Source organism: Belonocnema kinseyi, chromosome 5 (genome assembly GCF_010883055.1).
Source record: "Belonocnema kinseyi isolate 2016_QV_RU_SX_M_011 chromosome 5, B_treatae_v1, whole genome shotgun sequence".
Taxonomy (NCBI): Eukaryota; Metazoa; Arthropoda; class Insecta; order Hymenoptera; family Cynipidae; genus Belonocnema; species Belonocnema kinseyi.
Window position 1 is genome coordinate 6234414 of NC_046661.1, and position 16787 is coordinate 6251200.

Here is a 16787-nt window from a genome sequence, read left to right on the forward strand (position 1 = left end):
GCGACTGCCTATTTATTTTTGTAACCATATTCAGCAGCAACCCTTGGTACAGGGATCCTCTATCCGCAACCCGAGGACGCGTTCGGTGGCTTTGTCATAGGCCCTTCGGTTTGATTCTAGAGTTTTTTTCTTGAGTTCTTGAGTTCATCTCATCCATGTCGCCAGATGACAAATGTGTCATCAACGTAACGGAACCAGAATTCTCGTTTAAGTTTGGTTTGGTTGAAGATTTTAGTTTCCAGATGTTCCATAAAGACATTGGCTATTACAGGTGCGATTGGGGATCCCATTGCTGCCCCTGAGATTTGTTCGTAGAATTGGTTATTAAACGAGAAGTAAGTATTATTGATACATTGTTCTATCAAAGGTGCAAGCTCGGAATAGAAGTTTGTGAAAGATTTAATAATATCAATTGCATCCGAGATTGGTACTTTCGTAAAAAGAGATACTATGTCGAAACTTACTATGATGTCTTGGGGTTGAATGTGAATCTGTTGTATCTTTTTAATAAAGTCAAATGAGTTTTGGACGTGAGTAATGGAGTTTCCTGTAAAAGGATTTATTTTTGCAGCGAGGAAACGTGCTAAGGTGTAAGTTGGTGAGTTTATTGCGCTGACGATCGGTCTGAGTGGAATGTTCTCTTTCTAGATTTTTGGGAGCCCTTAAAGTTTTGGAGAGATGGGATTAGTTGGAATTAAGTCAGATATTGTTCGGCTGTCAAGTTGAGAGTCTTTGAGAAGAGTCTTTGTTTTACTGACTATTGTTTTTGTGGGTTCCTTTTTAAGTTTTTTGTATGTATCGTCAGTTAGAAGCTCCATGATTTTGTTGTTATAATCTTCTTTATTCATGTTCACTGTTGTGTTGCCTTTGTCTGCGGGTAATATTACAATATCCTAATTTTGATTGAGTACTTTAATTGCGGGTTTTTCCTGTTTTGTTAAGTTTGTGGATGGAATTTGAGCTTGGCGTAAAAGGTTGGCCGTCCTCCGTCGTATGTCATTCGCTTTTTTGGGTGGAAGGGTATATATTGTGGATTCTAAATTGCTGATTATTTCTTCTTTTGGTATTTTCGATGAAGCTGCAGAAAAATTATGTCCTTTAGATAAGGCTGAAATCATTTCATTGTTGTTAGGGTGGTCAGAGATTATTTACTGTATTTGTTAGTTGAGTTTGCTTTACTGGAAGTAGTTTGTCAAAATTTGTTTTCTGTTTTTGGGTGGAAAGCTCTTTAATCCGTTGGGATTGGTCAGACGATATGCGGTCCAATGTGGACTAAATGTCAAATCTGAGGGTATTTGATAGGAAAAGGTGAAGTTTTAATCGTTTTTTAGAGGTAGTGTGCAAAAGAAATTTGGTATGCTGTATTCTTTCTTTCACGAGAAGCAAACTTTTTTTTGCAGAATCGATTTTGGTGGTTTTAGTAAGAATACTCTCCCTGTAGAGTTCCTTGATAATAGATTTTATGCTTTCACAATGATTCATTTTGATAAAAAGAGATATTTCGGTTTTCACTCGTGTAAAAGTCTACGAATTGTTTGCCGGCGTTTCGTGAACATTGCAGTTCACATCTTCAGGGCTGACCTGAAACTGAGGTATCAAGTCATGATGTCTTAGGTATACTTTCTACGATGCCCGTGATTGGCCAGAGCGCCCCACCGTGATGACTGGTCGAACTTGATTGGCCAATCAAGTCGTTTTTTTATTTTTTTTTTAATTTGTGTTTTTTTTTAATAGAAGTAGATAATGTAATGTTACCTGAGGTAAGTTTTCCGGATTTTGATGCTTCTAAATGAACATTTTCGGGCCTGAACAGATTGGCAATTACTACTGGTCCAAATTTTCCGCTCGGTTCTATTAGAACTAGAAATAGAGGAGAAAGAAGTTTCCCAACAGCAGATATGAGTCGTGGGATAGTGTAACTATGGGCAGTGGACGAAATAGACTGGACAACTTTTCCTCTATAAGTACCACCTTAATGGAGAGTATGGGCCCAACGTCTTTATTGTTTTACTGAACGAACTTTTCTGAATTTTTGCTGAAATCTCTCAAGACTTAAATTTTTCTTGTTTCCACTTCCCCAATATTCGACTGCTCTTCATTTATAGTGGTATGATATGTCTTCCTCCTCTTTTGTGCATATATCCGTAGGTGAAAAAGGCGGATCAGTAATATGTTGTTGAACATCATCCTCTATGATTTGTGCATCGAAATTTTGAAAAGGTTCTTGCAAATCTAAGGACTCTTTAACCATCATCTCCACCCCGTTAAATGTACCCCGAATGTAGCAAGCAGTAAATTTATAACATTCAAAGGATTCACCTTCATTTTCAAACCTGTAGAAAGGTTGAAAAGTTTGGTTTAAAAGAGAAGTAGAATGTTAAAATATTTCTAAAATATTTTTTTATGTAATAATGTGGATAAAAATCTAGGAACAAAAGTTTCTATACATAGTCGAGCGGCCACCCTTTTCAACCGTTATTGTCAATTTTTTAATGTAACAAACAAGTAGTTACAAGAAAATTGGAAAAGAAAAATGGCCCAAGGCAGGGAACCTTCTTCTATTCAGACTTTTCATGTATAATATCGAAATTGGAAAATTTACTGGTTAACTTGCCGTTCTGTTTGGTGATTTTTGGTTTATTCCGCGAATCCTGTGAAGTTTGTCGGTTTTTTCATCTTTGGGATAGACAAAGTATCAGTGTTAAAAACTACACATAACTAAACTAACTGTAAGGGAATTAGGGCAGAGTGACGGCGTTGAAAACTAGACTGGCAATGAACTTTCTTTCGGATTCTGAGGTATTTACATTGCAAGGTTTCTTACGTTATTCGAATCATAGTTGCTATTTTCTAATTTAATCTTTGAACTGAACAATTTCTATCTTTGTTTAATCACCTTGTTTTTCGCAAGGTAAAATTGATGAATGAATAATGTATTATTATGCATTCTGTGATAAATTTTATCTTGCGAAAAAACAAGGTGATTCATTTACAACAGATCGAATTAAAATTAATATTAAACAAACTCAGAAAATAATGTGCGCAAAATTCAATTAGAAAGGTTAATAATGCGAAACAATTTAGGGGCAGTTACCCTCTTCAATGCTGTTTATCTTTTAAAAGTACCTTAATACCTTTATCCTCTTTTTCGTGGCAACACGTATTTTTCTCAGGTTTTTTTTACCCCCGCGTAATTTTTGTGTTAATGTTGGATGGACTCCATTTTACTTCCATCTTTATAAAAAAAAAATTCCAATTTTTTATGTATAGAAAGTATGTATCATCAGAGACACAAAATAAAAAGTGTTTAAGGGTAGCTACCCCCATTAATTTTCTTAGAAACTTATTTTGGCGAAACAAGTAAACTTTATTTTGTTGTCTCAACTACAAAATATATATTTTAAATATTTTTCCGTTGAATTTAAACATTTTCAGCATAACTTTAAAAGCATGTAGGGGTGGTTTACCCCCTCAATATATTTTTTTTGTAAATTACGTTATTCATCTTTCAGCACAAGAAAACTTTTTCAGTAGGTTTCATCGAAATAAATTTAGTTTTTAAACACAATACTATACAGTCGAAACTTGAGACGCCTATCTTTGAGGGGCTGTTTCAACCCCTTAAAGTGTTTTTCCGCATTAGAATTTCCAATTAAAATTACAAAATTATGGATTTTGTTAAAAGTGCTGTGGTTCTTCAAATTTTGACTTGGACGAAAAGTGTTATGAAACATTTTTGTGGAATTCATATTGATGGATGTAAAACTCTAAAAATTACTTTTGGATTATTTAAACGAGAAATTTGTTACCATTTTATATTTTTAAAAGTGTTGTTTTTTTGACCCTTTTTTGGTTTATTTTGAATTTTTACCACAGATCTCCAGAACTCTTAGGGAAAAAAGAGTCACGCAAGAAGAAGTTAATTTTTTTAACAGTTAGGGTCTAGCTATTTTGTTTGAATCCCAGTTATATTGTGATTTTAGCCTGAACTATATTTAAAAATGATTATGAACTGTAGACCCATGTTTAATCTACACGGAACTCCAAAAAAGCTTACTTTTTAAAAAGTGAGGGAGGTGGATTTAGCCCCCCCCCCCTTTCGAAAAGTGACTTTTCAATGCATACGTTAGCAGCACTATTGCTAAAACATATAAAGAATTAAAGAACTATTAAAAATACACCCAAAACTTTATAGAGAATATTAAATTTTTAATAATGGTTGTACAACTTCACAGGGATGTTTGAGGGCCTCCGCTTATATTTTAATGTTTCGCCTTGCATAAAAATAAAATAATAATAACATTAAAAAATAATACTAACAATTCTATTATTAAGCGATCTTCCATGGCTTCCATTTCCTCTTACCATAAAAAACAAATACTTTCCACAATTTTAAAGTCAACTCCTGCATACTTCAAAGCTTCATTTTCAATGCCATCTTCTCCTGGAGCCTGGCTTCTTTTTAATCTATGTATAGCCTCATTTAATGCTGCTCTTGTTATTAAATTCCCTCTCTCCATTTTTCCTTGTACAAAATTTCTATTTTATTCTATTATCCTACTTTGTTTTCCCCCTAATAGACCCTTGAAATAGTCTGTCCCCTTTTGCTTTTCTCTTTCTAGCATCCTCTCATGTTCTCTTTTCCTCCAGTTGTACTCCCCCTTCTCCATTTTCCCTATCCTTTATTTTCTCACACACTCTTTCATTTTCTTTTTACTCTCCTTGTATTCCTCGTCCCACCAGCATCTATTTTCCCCTTCCCTTTCTTTCTTTGTACCTATCTCATCCCTAACCATCTCAATCGACCCTTTCCATCCTTCCTCTAACTGCCTCGTTTATGGCCACCACTTTTTAGTTTAGCTATTACTGGGAAGTGCTCGGACCCCATCTCATTACCCACTTTCATACATCCTATCATATTCCTCATTCTTTCTTCCGCAAGGATGTAATCTATTACTATCTCTCCCTTACCTAGAAGTGTGATGTCTCCTTTCATATTGCCATTATACATAACCATTATATATAACCATTATATTTCTTCTAGTATATCTAGTAACGTCCTCTTCTCTTTGTCTATCTCCCTATGTCTGAAACTGCTTACATAGACCTTCTTTTCTTCATCTCAAGTCATGCCCCTTGTTTGCCAGTTCAGACATTCAAATCACCTCCTGTCAAAACCAAATTCTTCCTTCTCAACCATCTACTTCTCAATTACTCTGTAACCTTCCTCTTCCCCTCTTCTTCTATATACACAAACCACCGCTATTTTGACTTTTCTAACTATAATCCTTCTTACTACCTTCTCTCTCTTTTACTGATAACTCTTTTATCATCCCTAAGATCATTCCGCCCATCCCTTTCCATTTAACGTGTTCCTTTCTTGCTTCTTGCATCGTTCACAAATAACCTTTCGGTAACATTCTTTCCATCCCCTTCCAGTCTTTCTCATCGGCCCATGTTTCACTAATCATTATTACGTCATATTTTGTCAATTTCGCCCAAAGTCCTTGTCCTTGTTTTTTAAGCCTGAGACATTTCAGAATGCCAGCTTCACATGCCCATTTTCTCCTCCCTTCCACTCTGTCCTTATAGTTAGCCCTTCTTTTGGTTTGTAAACCCCCGCACATTTATTTCCTTCATATTTAGCTGTTATTTCACCTTCTCCTTTTCTGGCCTTGCTTGCCAAGTTTTCAATTCTTCTATTTCTTCGTACCAGGCCCACATATCTCCATTTACCTAAATTTGATCACTTCCTATTATTGCCGTTATACCTTTCTATTTTTCCGCCCAGGCCATCCGCTAAATCAATCATTTTTTTCTCCTTTGCTGCCATGTCATTTTTTCTTCTATCCTCTCTGTTCTCTCTGCTGATTTTCAATGCTTTAAATTTTTTCCCAAACTTTCTCTTTTTTGCCTTTCTATAATTCTTCCCACTCATCCCATTTCTTTCGTATATTGTGAACCTCCTCCTTTAACTTCCCTCTTGCCTCTTTATAACTTCTAGCATCCCACATGTTTCCTCTCTAAAGCCTGTGAACATTGCTTTAATCTTCATCAGCAAGTTCTCCTACCCCTTCTCTCTTTCCGGAGTTTTTCTTTTTATCTATTTCTTTGAGTTTTTACCTCCCTCTAAGTCTAGGTTTCCTTTGTTCCCTTTTCCTGTTTTCCTCTGCTGATTTTTCCCCTCCACTAAAAATTCCTTTGCTGTTTGTTGCACTTACCCGTTTTCGCTAATCGTGAATCCTAGGCCTGCAACAGTTGCCGCGATGCCTTTACTTCTAACTGGCATCTTGTACCGCTCGTCATCACTACTTTCGCAGCTTGCCTCGATATCCACCTTATCCTTAATCATTTTAACTTATAGCAAGACCCCACTCGACTCTTTATTCAAGTTTTTGTTCGTTTATTTGCCGCCCTCTACCTGAGTTCCGTGTTACGGGTATGTAACTTTATCCTACTTTATATACAGAGCAAGATTCACAACACCTCACTTCCTCCTTGCATACGTTTTCAAAATGAAAAATATAACCTCAGCCAGGGTTATGTGGCCCCTGAATTGCTTCAGTCCTTACAAGTCTCGTGGTCTAGATAGCATATATTCAGTCTTCTAATAAAGGGCTGGTGAGATCATCACAGGACTGATTGTGGGACTTACTCGGCTAGTATGGCATAGGTTTATGTTCTGACAGCATGGAGGAGTGCGAGAGTAGTTTTCATTCCGAGAGCAGGCAGGAATAAGTATGCTTCACCGAAGGATTTCCGTCCCAATAGCCTTACATATTTTCTACTAAAAACAGTGAAAAGTATCGTGGATAGATATATCCGCAAAAAAGGTCTCGCGATCGGAACCTTTATGGACATTGAAGGAACCTTTAACTACAACATCTGCTCACGAGTCAGGGTCACCACGTTATCGGCTATGTGGTAGATATACTGGTTATCGTGCGCAACTAGCATCTGGATGCGCTCTTCGGAGTAATCCAGCAAGCACTTAAGATAGTAGATTCGTGGTGTAAGAAGACTGGACTATCAGTCAATCCGAGTGAGAAGGACGCAGTCGTTTTCACTAGAATGTATAACTAGGGAACCATGAGTACATTGAAAGAGACAGGACAACAATTGAAAATCAAAGGACTCTCCTAGAGTCATTCTGGATAAGAAGTTGTCATGGAACGAGTAGCTGGAAGGCCAGTGTAGAAAGCTAGTAGCGATACTTTGGTTCTGTAGAAGGGCCATATGGAAAAGCTGGGGCTTGAAACCAGAGATACTTACGTGGATCTACACAGCGTTCCTGCGACCCAGGCTAAACTCCGCGATGGTGGTCGGGTGGAGCAGGGACGAACTGTCTACCGTGAAATCTCGACGGCAAAGAATCAGGGGACTGTTTCTAAGAGGCATCACTGGTACCTCGAAGTTGACACCCACGATGGCTCTGGAGGCACTAATAGGTTTAGAGCCCCACCATCTCACCATCAAGGCCGTGGTTGCGGAGATTGTGCCTTAAGATTAACTATGGTAAACGATAGCAGTGTCTCGACAGTAGTGCGGATATCAACCGACATCGCGAGGAGGTCGACACTGAGCACGGTCAGGGACAAAATGTATCGCTTTAGCCTATCCAAGAAGGAGAACTGGTTTAACGGTTAGAAACACCTGCTCAGTGATAAAGACAACTGGTTTATAGATAGCTCCAGGTACAAGAAGAACGCAGTAGCCGGTGTGTATCGTAGAAGGAATGGAATGCTTCACAATCACGATGGGATCCTACGCCACAGTTCTAAAATATGAGATTATGGCCATGTTCTGCTGCGCCTACAAGGCAAAGGAGTATGCCAATAAAGGAAATATTCGTATCAACTAAGATAGCAGGGCTGCTATAATGGCCTAGGTAACTAAATTCCTCGACCTTTTCCACTTTCCCCCTGTACATCTTTCAGTCATATTCTACTTTTGTCCTTCTATTTCTGACACACATCATATTTTTATTTACATTAACTTTTAAGTATTTAATTCTCACATACTCCTCAAAAACTCTCATCATGAGACTCATCCCTCTCTCGTCATCCACTAGTGAGACTACATCGTCTGCGTAGGCTAAGGAATATACCTTTCCATTTCCCAAAACCGTTCCTCCTTTCCCTTTCTTCTCCAGTTTCTCCTCTAGATCTGCCAACAAAGACTGATTAGTATTGGACTCAGTGGGCATCCTTGCCTGAACTCCCTTCGACTCCAAAATATCTCCCCTTTTTGTTTTGCAATCCTTACCCTTATCTTAGTCTCTTCGAATATCTCCTTTATCCTCTTGGCCAACCAAGCATCCATCCCCCTTTCTGCCATAACCTGCCAATACACCTTTCTGTTTATCGATTCAAACGCCGCTTTAAAATCTACAAATAAGGCCACCAGTTTTCCTTTCTTCCTCCCTAAGTTCCTATTCACTAAATAATTCAGTACTTAGATGTTTTCCACTGTTCCCATCACTTTTCTGAAGCGAATATTGCGCGGTTCAGGATATGTCAGAACGGCTGACACCCGCTCCGCATCCGGTTTTAAATCCTGTTCGATAGCTTGATATACAAAATGCCGCACCTCTGATGCAAAAAAATTCTGCTCTCTGACCCCAAAGAAATTGAATTACCGTGCTCATAATGCACGATGTGTTCCTTCCCGTGAGTTTTAACTACAAACCACGCGTTTCTACACCCATTTTGGATCAAAACCAATTTACGCATAAAATTGCAACCCAAAATACAATGTGGTGATAACGTGCCTCCTACGCGAAAAGGTATTTCACGCTTCACACCGTTCAATTCTATCCGCAGGAATATCCGCCCTAGAATCGAAAAAGTAGCCTCATTAGCTTTTCTCATTATACTTGCTGTAGCATCCATATTTTTCGTTTATTTTCCGCTATCAATTCTCTCCTTTATTTCTTTCACAATCTCCCGACAAGACGGTATTTTTTCTGCAACTTCCATTAATTGTTCAGTTGCCCTGTTGCTTGTCCGGATCGTTTTATAGTTCATCCTGAACTACCCTAGTGTCCCCTGAACGTGTGGTGCGACTCTTCTATAGTACTTCCTCGCGCAGTACTATATCTTCAAATTCGAGAGGATCAGACGTGCTAGTGCTAGCAACGGCTTACCCATCCACCTGAAATACAGCTAACGGGACAGTATATCTGCACCTAGGATAGATTCTAACTAGATGCTAGGTTTGGATGATCTATACTGGATCTTTATTTTTCGAACTACACCCATATACTCGATCTAAACGGGAGGTTTTCGTCCTTTGAATATATTGTCCCTTTTGAACAATTACATTATTAACCGTTCTTGTAATTAAAGGAGACAAAATAGTAATGGTATACTCCTGAAAGCTCCCGGGCTTATACTCTGCTAATTGGGCTCCGGTATCTGTTACGGAAGAAATAAGAAGCCTTAGTCTCTCCTTTCATGTTCGTTTTCATTTAGTTGACATTTAGGATAATAGGATTTAAATATATCTGCAGCACGCAGGCATCAAAATACTTTCGCTTTTTTTAGGACATTTAAAATCGTAGTGGCCTATCTTTTGCAGATCTTTTACTCATAATATATATACCTTTCTTCATATCACTTACCGTTCGTGTTATTTTTAGAAGATTGTTTACTTGTGGCGTCCCAAATATCTTAGAATTCAATTTTGAATTCCCTCGGTTTTGAGAGGGGCCTGTAAAGATTTAATTTGATTTCGAAAAAATTTTTATACCGGAGTCCTTCTGAGTTTCATTAGTAGCTGCTGCAGCTACCTTTGCAGGTACCGACTATACCTACCTTTGCAGGTACCGACTATACCTAAACCACACTAAGGCTTTACCATCTAAAAGAAAAGGACGAATAAACGAATCTACTGTTCACCAATCCTCTACTCTATGTAAAAATGTGACCACACTAGTATCACCTTTTTATATGAAACTAATATTTCACTGCTTTATAATTTTTGATAGACTTTCATGACCTCTTCTCTATGTTATATTGGCTAGTCGGAGAGCAGTGAACTAATCAGTGTATGGGCCACTCATTGCACTAAGAAAAGGGGGTCTGTAATGAGGTTCGCTGTAGAAAATACCCTGTGGGAACTCTCTCGGAAATTCGCCTGGATACTCACCGCACTATATGAGTTCATTTGATTGCAACACAAAATCTCTTATATGTTCCCCAAATTGAGAATAGAGATTATTTATTCCCTCGTAGGTTTTATACCGTATACCTTAACCACTCAGTCTCAACTTATTTCTATATAATTTAGATGCTATATAAAATAGTTTATATAATAGTATTATTTATATAGTATATAATATAGTATAGTTTAGTTTGATATATAATTAAGTTGTGTTTTCGGTATACTCCCACTAATACTATCCAATTCTAAATTTCGTGGTTGCATTTCAGAATACAATAAAACCTATAAAGATCAATATATAGTACACAGCATACACATATAAAATAAACAATGTTCTAAATTTGAATTTTGAAATGTAAAGGAACTTTAGATATTCATTTCTCTCAACACTTAAAAAATTTTTAATAAATAATTATAGCGCTAGGCAAGACTCGACTTGGAGATAAAACGTGTAATAATACTTATGATGAAAACTACTATGATAAAACATAAGTATGCCGACCCATCTTTTACCAGATGTCCTGAAAAATCCTCAAAAATAAACCGGCAGTAAAAACAGAACTTAGGCGAAAATCAGTTCAAATGAAATAATGCCACTTTATGTCAACGAAAGCAACTACCAAAAACAAATGACGTCATTGCCCTCTAGTTTTCAAAATTCGGTGAATGTAAAAAACAAAATAAAAAGTCAAAAGAATTTTAAAAAGTGAACAAGATTGAAAATTAAAAAAGGAACAATTTCAGAAAATATAAAGTAAATATAAAAAAAATGGAATCAGTTTGCAAAAAGTTGCATTATTTGATTCAACAGCGAAAAACTTTGCAACCGCTGCAATTTTGTGAGATTGTTCAAAATTATTTCGACGCTAGTAAACTAAACGTTCAGTTTGAAGAGTTTCATAATAATTAAGGACTATTTCGAATACGCGACAAAATCTCGATATTTTGTTGCGTTTCTTGGCATGTAAATAACATTTTTTTCAGAAAAAAACTAATATAAAAGCATAATATAATATAAATTGCGACGCCATCATTACGTTCCATCTTGGAGATAATTTTCTTCTTGAAAATTATAGCAACGATTAATTATTTTTTTAAAGAATGGCTAAACCTAGTACAGTTGTTCGAAACTTTTTTTCACTTTTTAGGCAAGGGCAGGGTTGATTCCAGTAATTTTTTTTTGCCTGGCGCGCTTTATTTGTCAACACTACCTTTTTTATGAGATAGGTTAGCCTTCGTCGGTGGGGATTGATTTTTGGACAAAATACTCTATGGGAAGAAAAGTTACAAATCAGTTTTGTTTAAAATTCTTAGATTATCGATTCAAAATTCTTGCATTCATAATCTGTTACTTTTTTGCGATCACATATATCTTTTTTGAATTTAAGTCCCCGTCATTCGATCCGCTTGATAAAGGAAGCGTCCGTGATGGGTTGGACCTTCTTGGGGACAGCAGGTATTGCTACGAGATTTTGACTTGACCCGACACGGGAGCTATGACTGCCACGCGGTAGTAGTTTACCGACCACTGTCCTACCCGGTAAGAAAGAATTGATTGGAACGCATAGATTGGCATTTGATAAATGGACTTTTCAAGGCTTTTAAATATGTACAAATTGCATTCTTGTCCGAAATTCCATTAAATGCGCTATACTGTATGAAAATTGTTTCGTTTAAATAATTTATAGTGCGCATAAACTTCAAGACATTACAGTAATTTACTTATAATACCTATGAGTTTATGCCATTTAGAGCCATTTAATGATACTCAGCGACAAAACATTTAATCTTGTCGACAAAATATTAAATAGAATCAATGCCGGTCAATGCGATTTAACTATTTTTCGGACAAAAATTCAATTGGTATGCACTTAAAAGCACTGAAATTTCCGTTTTTCTTAATGCCAATTTACGCGTCCCAATCAAGTAATTGTTACTGGGAAGCAATCTATTCACTACTTTGTATAATGTTTACTTATTACCATTTGTTATGTTTTCAAATATTTCTAATTATACAGAGTGGACACGGTAAGGCTAACCAAAAATTATGCAAAACCGACATAGACGCTCATAAGAATAGCATTGGCGTGTAACACGGGTTGCATCATTTTGGTAAACCCTAGCGTGTCCACTCTGTATATTACAATGTAGTATTATGGTTTCTGTGACCATACATGGAATTAGTCATGAATTAATAAAAATAATTATGAGATACAAAGAATCAATTACAGTGTCATTACGCTAATTTTGACAAAATACAATGCCTTATTTCTAATAGCTGCCCGTTTAAAATATGAAAGTTCCCAATTTATTTGTCAATGTTACCTTCTGATCATTACCATTTTTCCATTCTTCTTACCTAATACTCCTACAAGAGGCTATTGCTGTTCGTAAGTTTTTGCAGCTCAGGAATCACGCTATTCTTCTTTTTTCAGTCTACTCAAGGAGGCTGAGCCGATTGTTCTTGACAGTAACAGGGATGCGTCAGATGTAAACAATAGTAAGTCTAACATAGCAGGAGTTGCAGCAGTTTCAGGTAATATTAGGATTCATCGGTTTGGGTTATGTGATGAAACACCATTGGAAGACAGACAAATGCTCGGAAGATATGGTGTGTGGCTTCTCATTGGGCTTTGTAAACCGACAAAAGAGACACCCCCTGAAATACTTGGCCGCTTATTATCAATGTTGTTCCACTGGTTTCATGCCACAGCGTACTCATTTGATGGTAAACAAATATTAAAATATTATTCTATTTTTACATCTATCAGACTGAATATATTGAATTTTTTCTGTGAATATATTTTAGTACACTTTGGTTTATGCATAAATTGGGATTATTCCACAAACTTAATTTTAACGTAACAACCAGGCGGGCAAAGATCGTATTTAAAACCCCGGTAATTTGTAGTAGTAATCGGTTATTTTGTCTAAGATAATTCAACGAATTAATTTCCACGTTTTGTTATTTTAAGGAGATTAGTATGCAAATAATAATAATAATAATAATAATCGATTTGTAAGATTGTGTTCAAACTCAACGGTAGGCTAGAGGAACGGAAGATTGATCGCCGTCAGGCACTTAGTGAAAGATTTCATTCTGGGTGGATCCCATGTCAAGTGATAACCAGAATTTTCCTCTTGAAATGGGGCTCGGCTGTAACTTAGCATATTATATTAGTAAAGTAAACTTGGCATGAATGGTTTTTAAGAATTCAAAAACTGGCCGAGATATAGGACATTCAATTTTTGGAAACTTTTTGTTTAAAACTCTGTATCTTCGGTTCTTATCAACTGATTTAACTTTTTAATGTCTCAAATTGTTTGCAACAACATCAGCTTTCAAACTATAGTATTTTAGTGAAATAAATGTGTAACTTTTTTGAAAGCTAATAAAACTTAAATCGCTTTTCTGAATATACACGACAACGCGACGCACAGTGGACTAGATTAAAAAAACGGCAAAAATAAACCAAGATGGGTATCAAAAAATTGGATGGTGATTCTTGTGTTTTTGAACTCGCTGATGTGAAATTTGTAATCAATATTTTTAAAAAATGGCGGACAGAAAGTGACTACTTTTTTTTTTAGGAAAATGCATTCAATTTTTGTGGGAATCGGTATATTTATGTTTTTAAGCTCACTGATGTCAAATTTAAAATCAAAATTTAAAAAAATGTCGGACCAGAAGTTTCTATTTTTTTTAGTAAAATGCATCCGATTTTTGTGGAAATCTGTAAATTTACAGTTTTTAAGTGACTTATTGGAAATGTACAATACTCGTAAGCAACTTTTATGATTAGGAACTAATATTTGTATGTTTTGTCAATTGTTGATTCAAAATTTTAAATAAGAATTTAGGAAAATAAGAATAGATGACTTAAAGTGAAGGAAAAATTTGAGACAATTTCAAAAAAATAGATATAATGCATTTCAAACGAATTTTATTGCTGTATACAATGAAAATACAAACGATATAAATGTAATGTATCATTAATCACAATTTTCATCATCGTCGTCGTCAGAAGTTGCAGATTCTGATATATCAGTAGAGCATTAGATCAGTTCCTTCAAACCATACTTATCGCAGAAACCATAATGTTTCCTATACTTCCTATACTTAATGTTTCCTATACTTCCTCTGCAAATGCTCGATATGTATCGATCTGAAGTTAAGAGGAGTCGATTGAAAATGTCTTGCATGGTCGCTGTCCTTGATTTTTTTAGCAAAAAATCCGCGATACATTTTAATGTCTTTGTTACGGGCTTCTTGTGCGTCTTCCGACATTTGTCGAGTAGGAAGAAGGGACCATTCAATTATCAAAGGACCGTGAATTAAAATTTTGTGAACCGTAGTTGGCATGTAATACCAAGGATACAAAGTTACGAAAATTTCAGCGGTTTGAAGACAATATTGTTTAAACGCAGTCACATTTACGGCGTAACCACTTGAAAAAACTTACAATATTATCTAAAACCTTTTCAAAATGTTCACATCTACACCACAAATTTTGGCTAAATCTGCACTGTTTTCGAAAAAATTTCTCGCAGTGTTTCCGTCGTTGCTGCTACCAAACGCTTGTTCGGTTTAAAAATAATGAGACCCAACTCGTTCTTGAATGCGGCTTGAATATTTCGCTTCCGCTCAGCAATTCATAATTGTCCTTCATATTTTCGAGATTGCCATTTCTGAATACCGATTTTGTAGTTAATTTGTAAGAAGCACTAAAAACAATTGATCCAAGCAAGCAACGTTGATAACCCAAGGTTAAGTCCGATTCTCTCTACGTCTACAGTTTTCATCAGATTTATGTTATTGAATTTTGATGATATGAAATTGTATATGTAGCAACGCATTGTTGACTTTGTGTCTGCCATGGAGTTACAAACACTACAGTCAATCATAGTAAAAAAAGTTGAAATTTAACTGTAACTTCGTTTACGTCAATAATGGTCGTAAAAGCAATGAGAGACTCGATCAAATTACAAATTTACTGTTGTTCTTGGACCGTCAATAACGCAGTTTCTTGAAAAATTGAATTCTAATTGGGCGAAAATAACGAGCTGATGAAGGCCTGGGATTTTTCCAAATAACAAATTTCTGGTTTAAATTATCTGACCCTAAGATTTGCAGTGGAACAAAAGATGTTAAAAATACACTAGCATTGGAACAGTCTTCATTCGTGAACTTTTGTTTGTATTCACTATGCCTGGAACTTCCATGACAATCCGATTTACCAATTATTTTTAATTGTTTCGATACATTGGGGTGCAAAGAGTTAATAACGTCTGTTTGTACTTTCAATATTCTATCATAAGTATGATTTAACAAAGACTGTAATTTTACTTTGGCTGAGGTCTCATTTATCGTAATATCTGAAGGATAACAAAGTTTTTTAGCAGCAATATCCTTTTCGTAAGATGGATGAACATAACATTTTTTGTCCCTTAAAGAGCTTATGAAGTCTTTATACTGTTGTTTTTTTAAATTTTGTATGTACAATATCTACCAGTGCTTGATCTCCGGACATCTCAGTTGGTCGTAGTTCCATCGAAGATTAATATGCAGCTCGGTATTTCGCAGCTCTTGAAGGAGACTTCATTGTTACATCTGGTAGCCAAAGCTAATTCTTCCGCGCAACGCGTTTCACTGATCTCGAAAGCCAGTTTTTTCTATGTGCGTTCGCTGCATTCCTGAAAACTCGATTGTCGTGGACGACCACGTCTACCTGCAGCAGCAGAAGTTGATTCTCCAAAGAGATTTGCAAGAATTCTGAAAAAACAACGTTAAATTGTCCATCCCCACAACTCGAATTAAGAAAAAATCAGTCAAAGTATATCCTGAAATTTTTATTGAAGTTTTCAACCAATTTTCATTTCTTTCCAGAAATACATAATTCATTCAGTCTATTTTTCATTCGACAAAGTAATTTTTTTAATGAATTTTTGGCTTCACTGCTAATCAAAGCAGGTTTGGATAAATTTACAGCAATTTCCTCCTCCAAAATCTGTAGTTACACATATAAACTCGATTGAAAATGGTCTTGAAGAATTTCAAAAATATTTTTGTAAGCACACTGATAATTCATGGCACGTGAACCTGAAATAAAACAAAAAGGAGAAACATGTACTACAAAATTAAATTAAATAATGAATGAAAAATAATTTATTTTATTATTATTAATTATATGGATAAAATGATCAAATAAATAAAAAAATAAATAAGCAATGTTTCTTTGATTCAAATAAAGTGTTTTCTCGGTTCACCAAAAAGATGAATTTTTCTTCAAGAAAATTAATATTATACCACAAAGTATTTTCAACCCAAGAAGTCAATTTCCAAAAATAGATCAATTTTAAACCAAATACAGAGCAGATAAATTTTCAGTTAAAAAAATTAGTTTTTAACTAAGGAATTGAATTTTCGCCTCAAGTGAGGAATGTTGAAGCAAAAAAATGAGCTTTTAACAAAGATGATTAATTTTTCTGACCAAACCTATGCATTTTTAACTAAATACAATAAACTTGCAGCTTAAAAAATTAATTAAAAAAAAAGAATTGTTAACAATATAGTTAAATTTGTAACAAAACGAATGAATTTTAAACTAAGAAAGGTGAATTTT

The 16787-nt window shown here is 35.6% G+C and overlaps 1 protein-coding gene across 1 annotated transcript in view; it reads left to right on the forward strand.

Annotated features, from left to right (window-relative positions):
- LOC117172902 (protein unc-79 homolog) overlaps positions 1-16787 on the forward strand; it is a 1455529-nt gene that overhangs the window by 523794 nt on the left and 914948 nt on the right. Inside the window, exon 10 of the mRNA XM_033361197.1 lies at positions 12600-12892. Coding sequence (XP_033217088.1) covers positions 12600-12892 — 293 coding nt within the window. The remainder of the gene's footprint in view (positions 1-12599; positions 12893-16787) is intronic.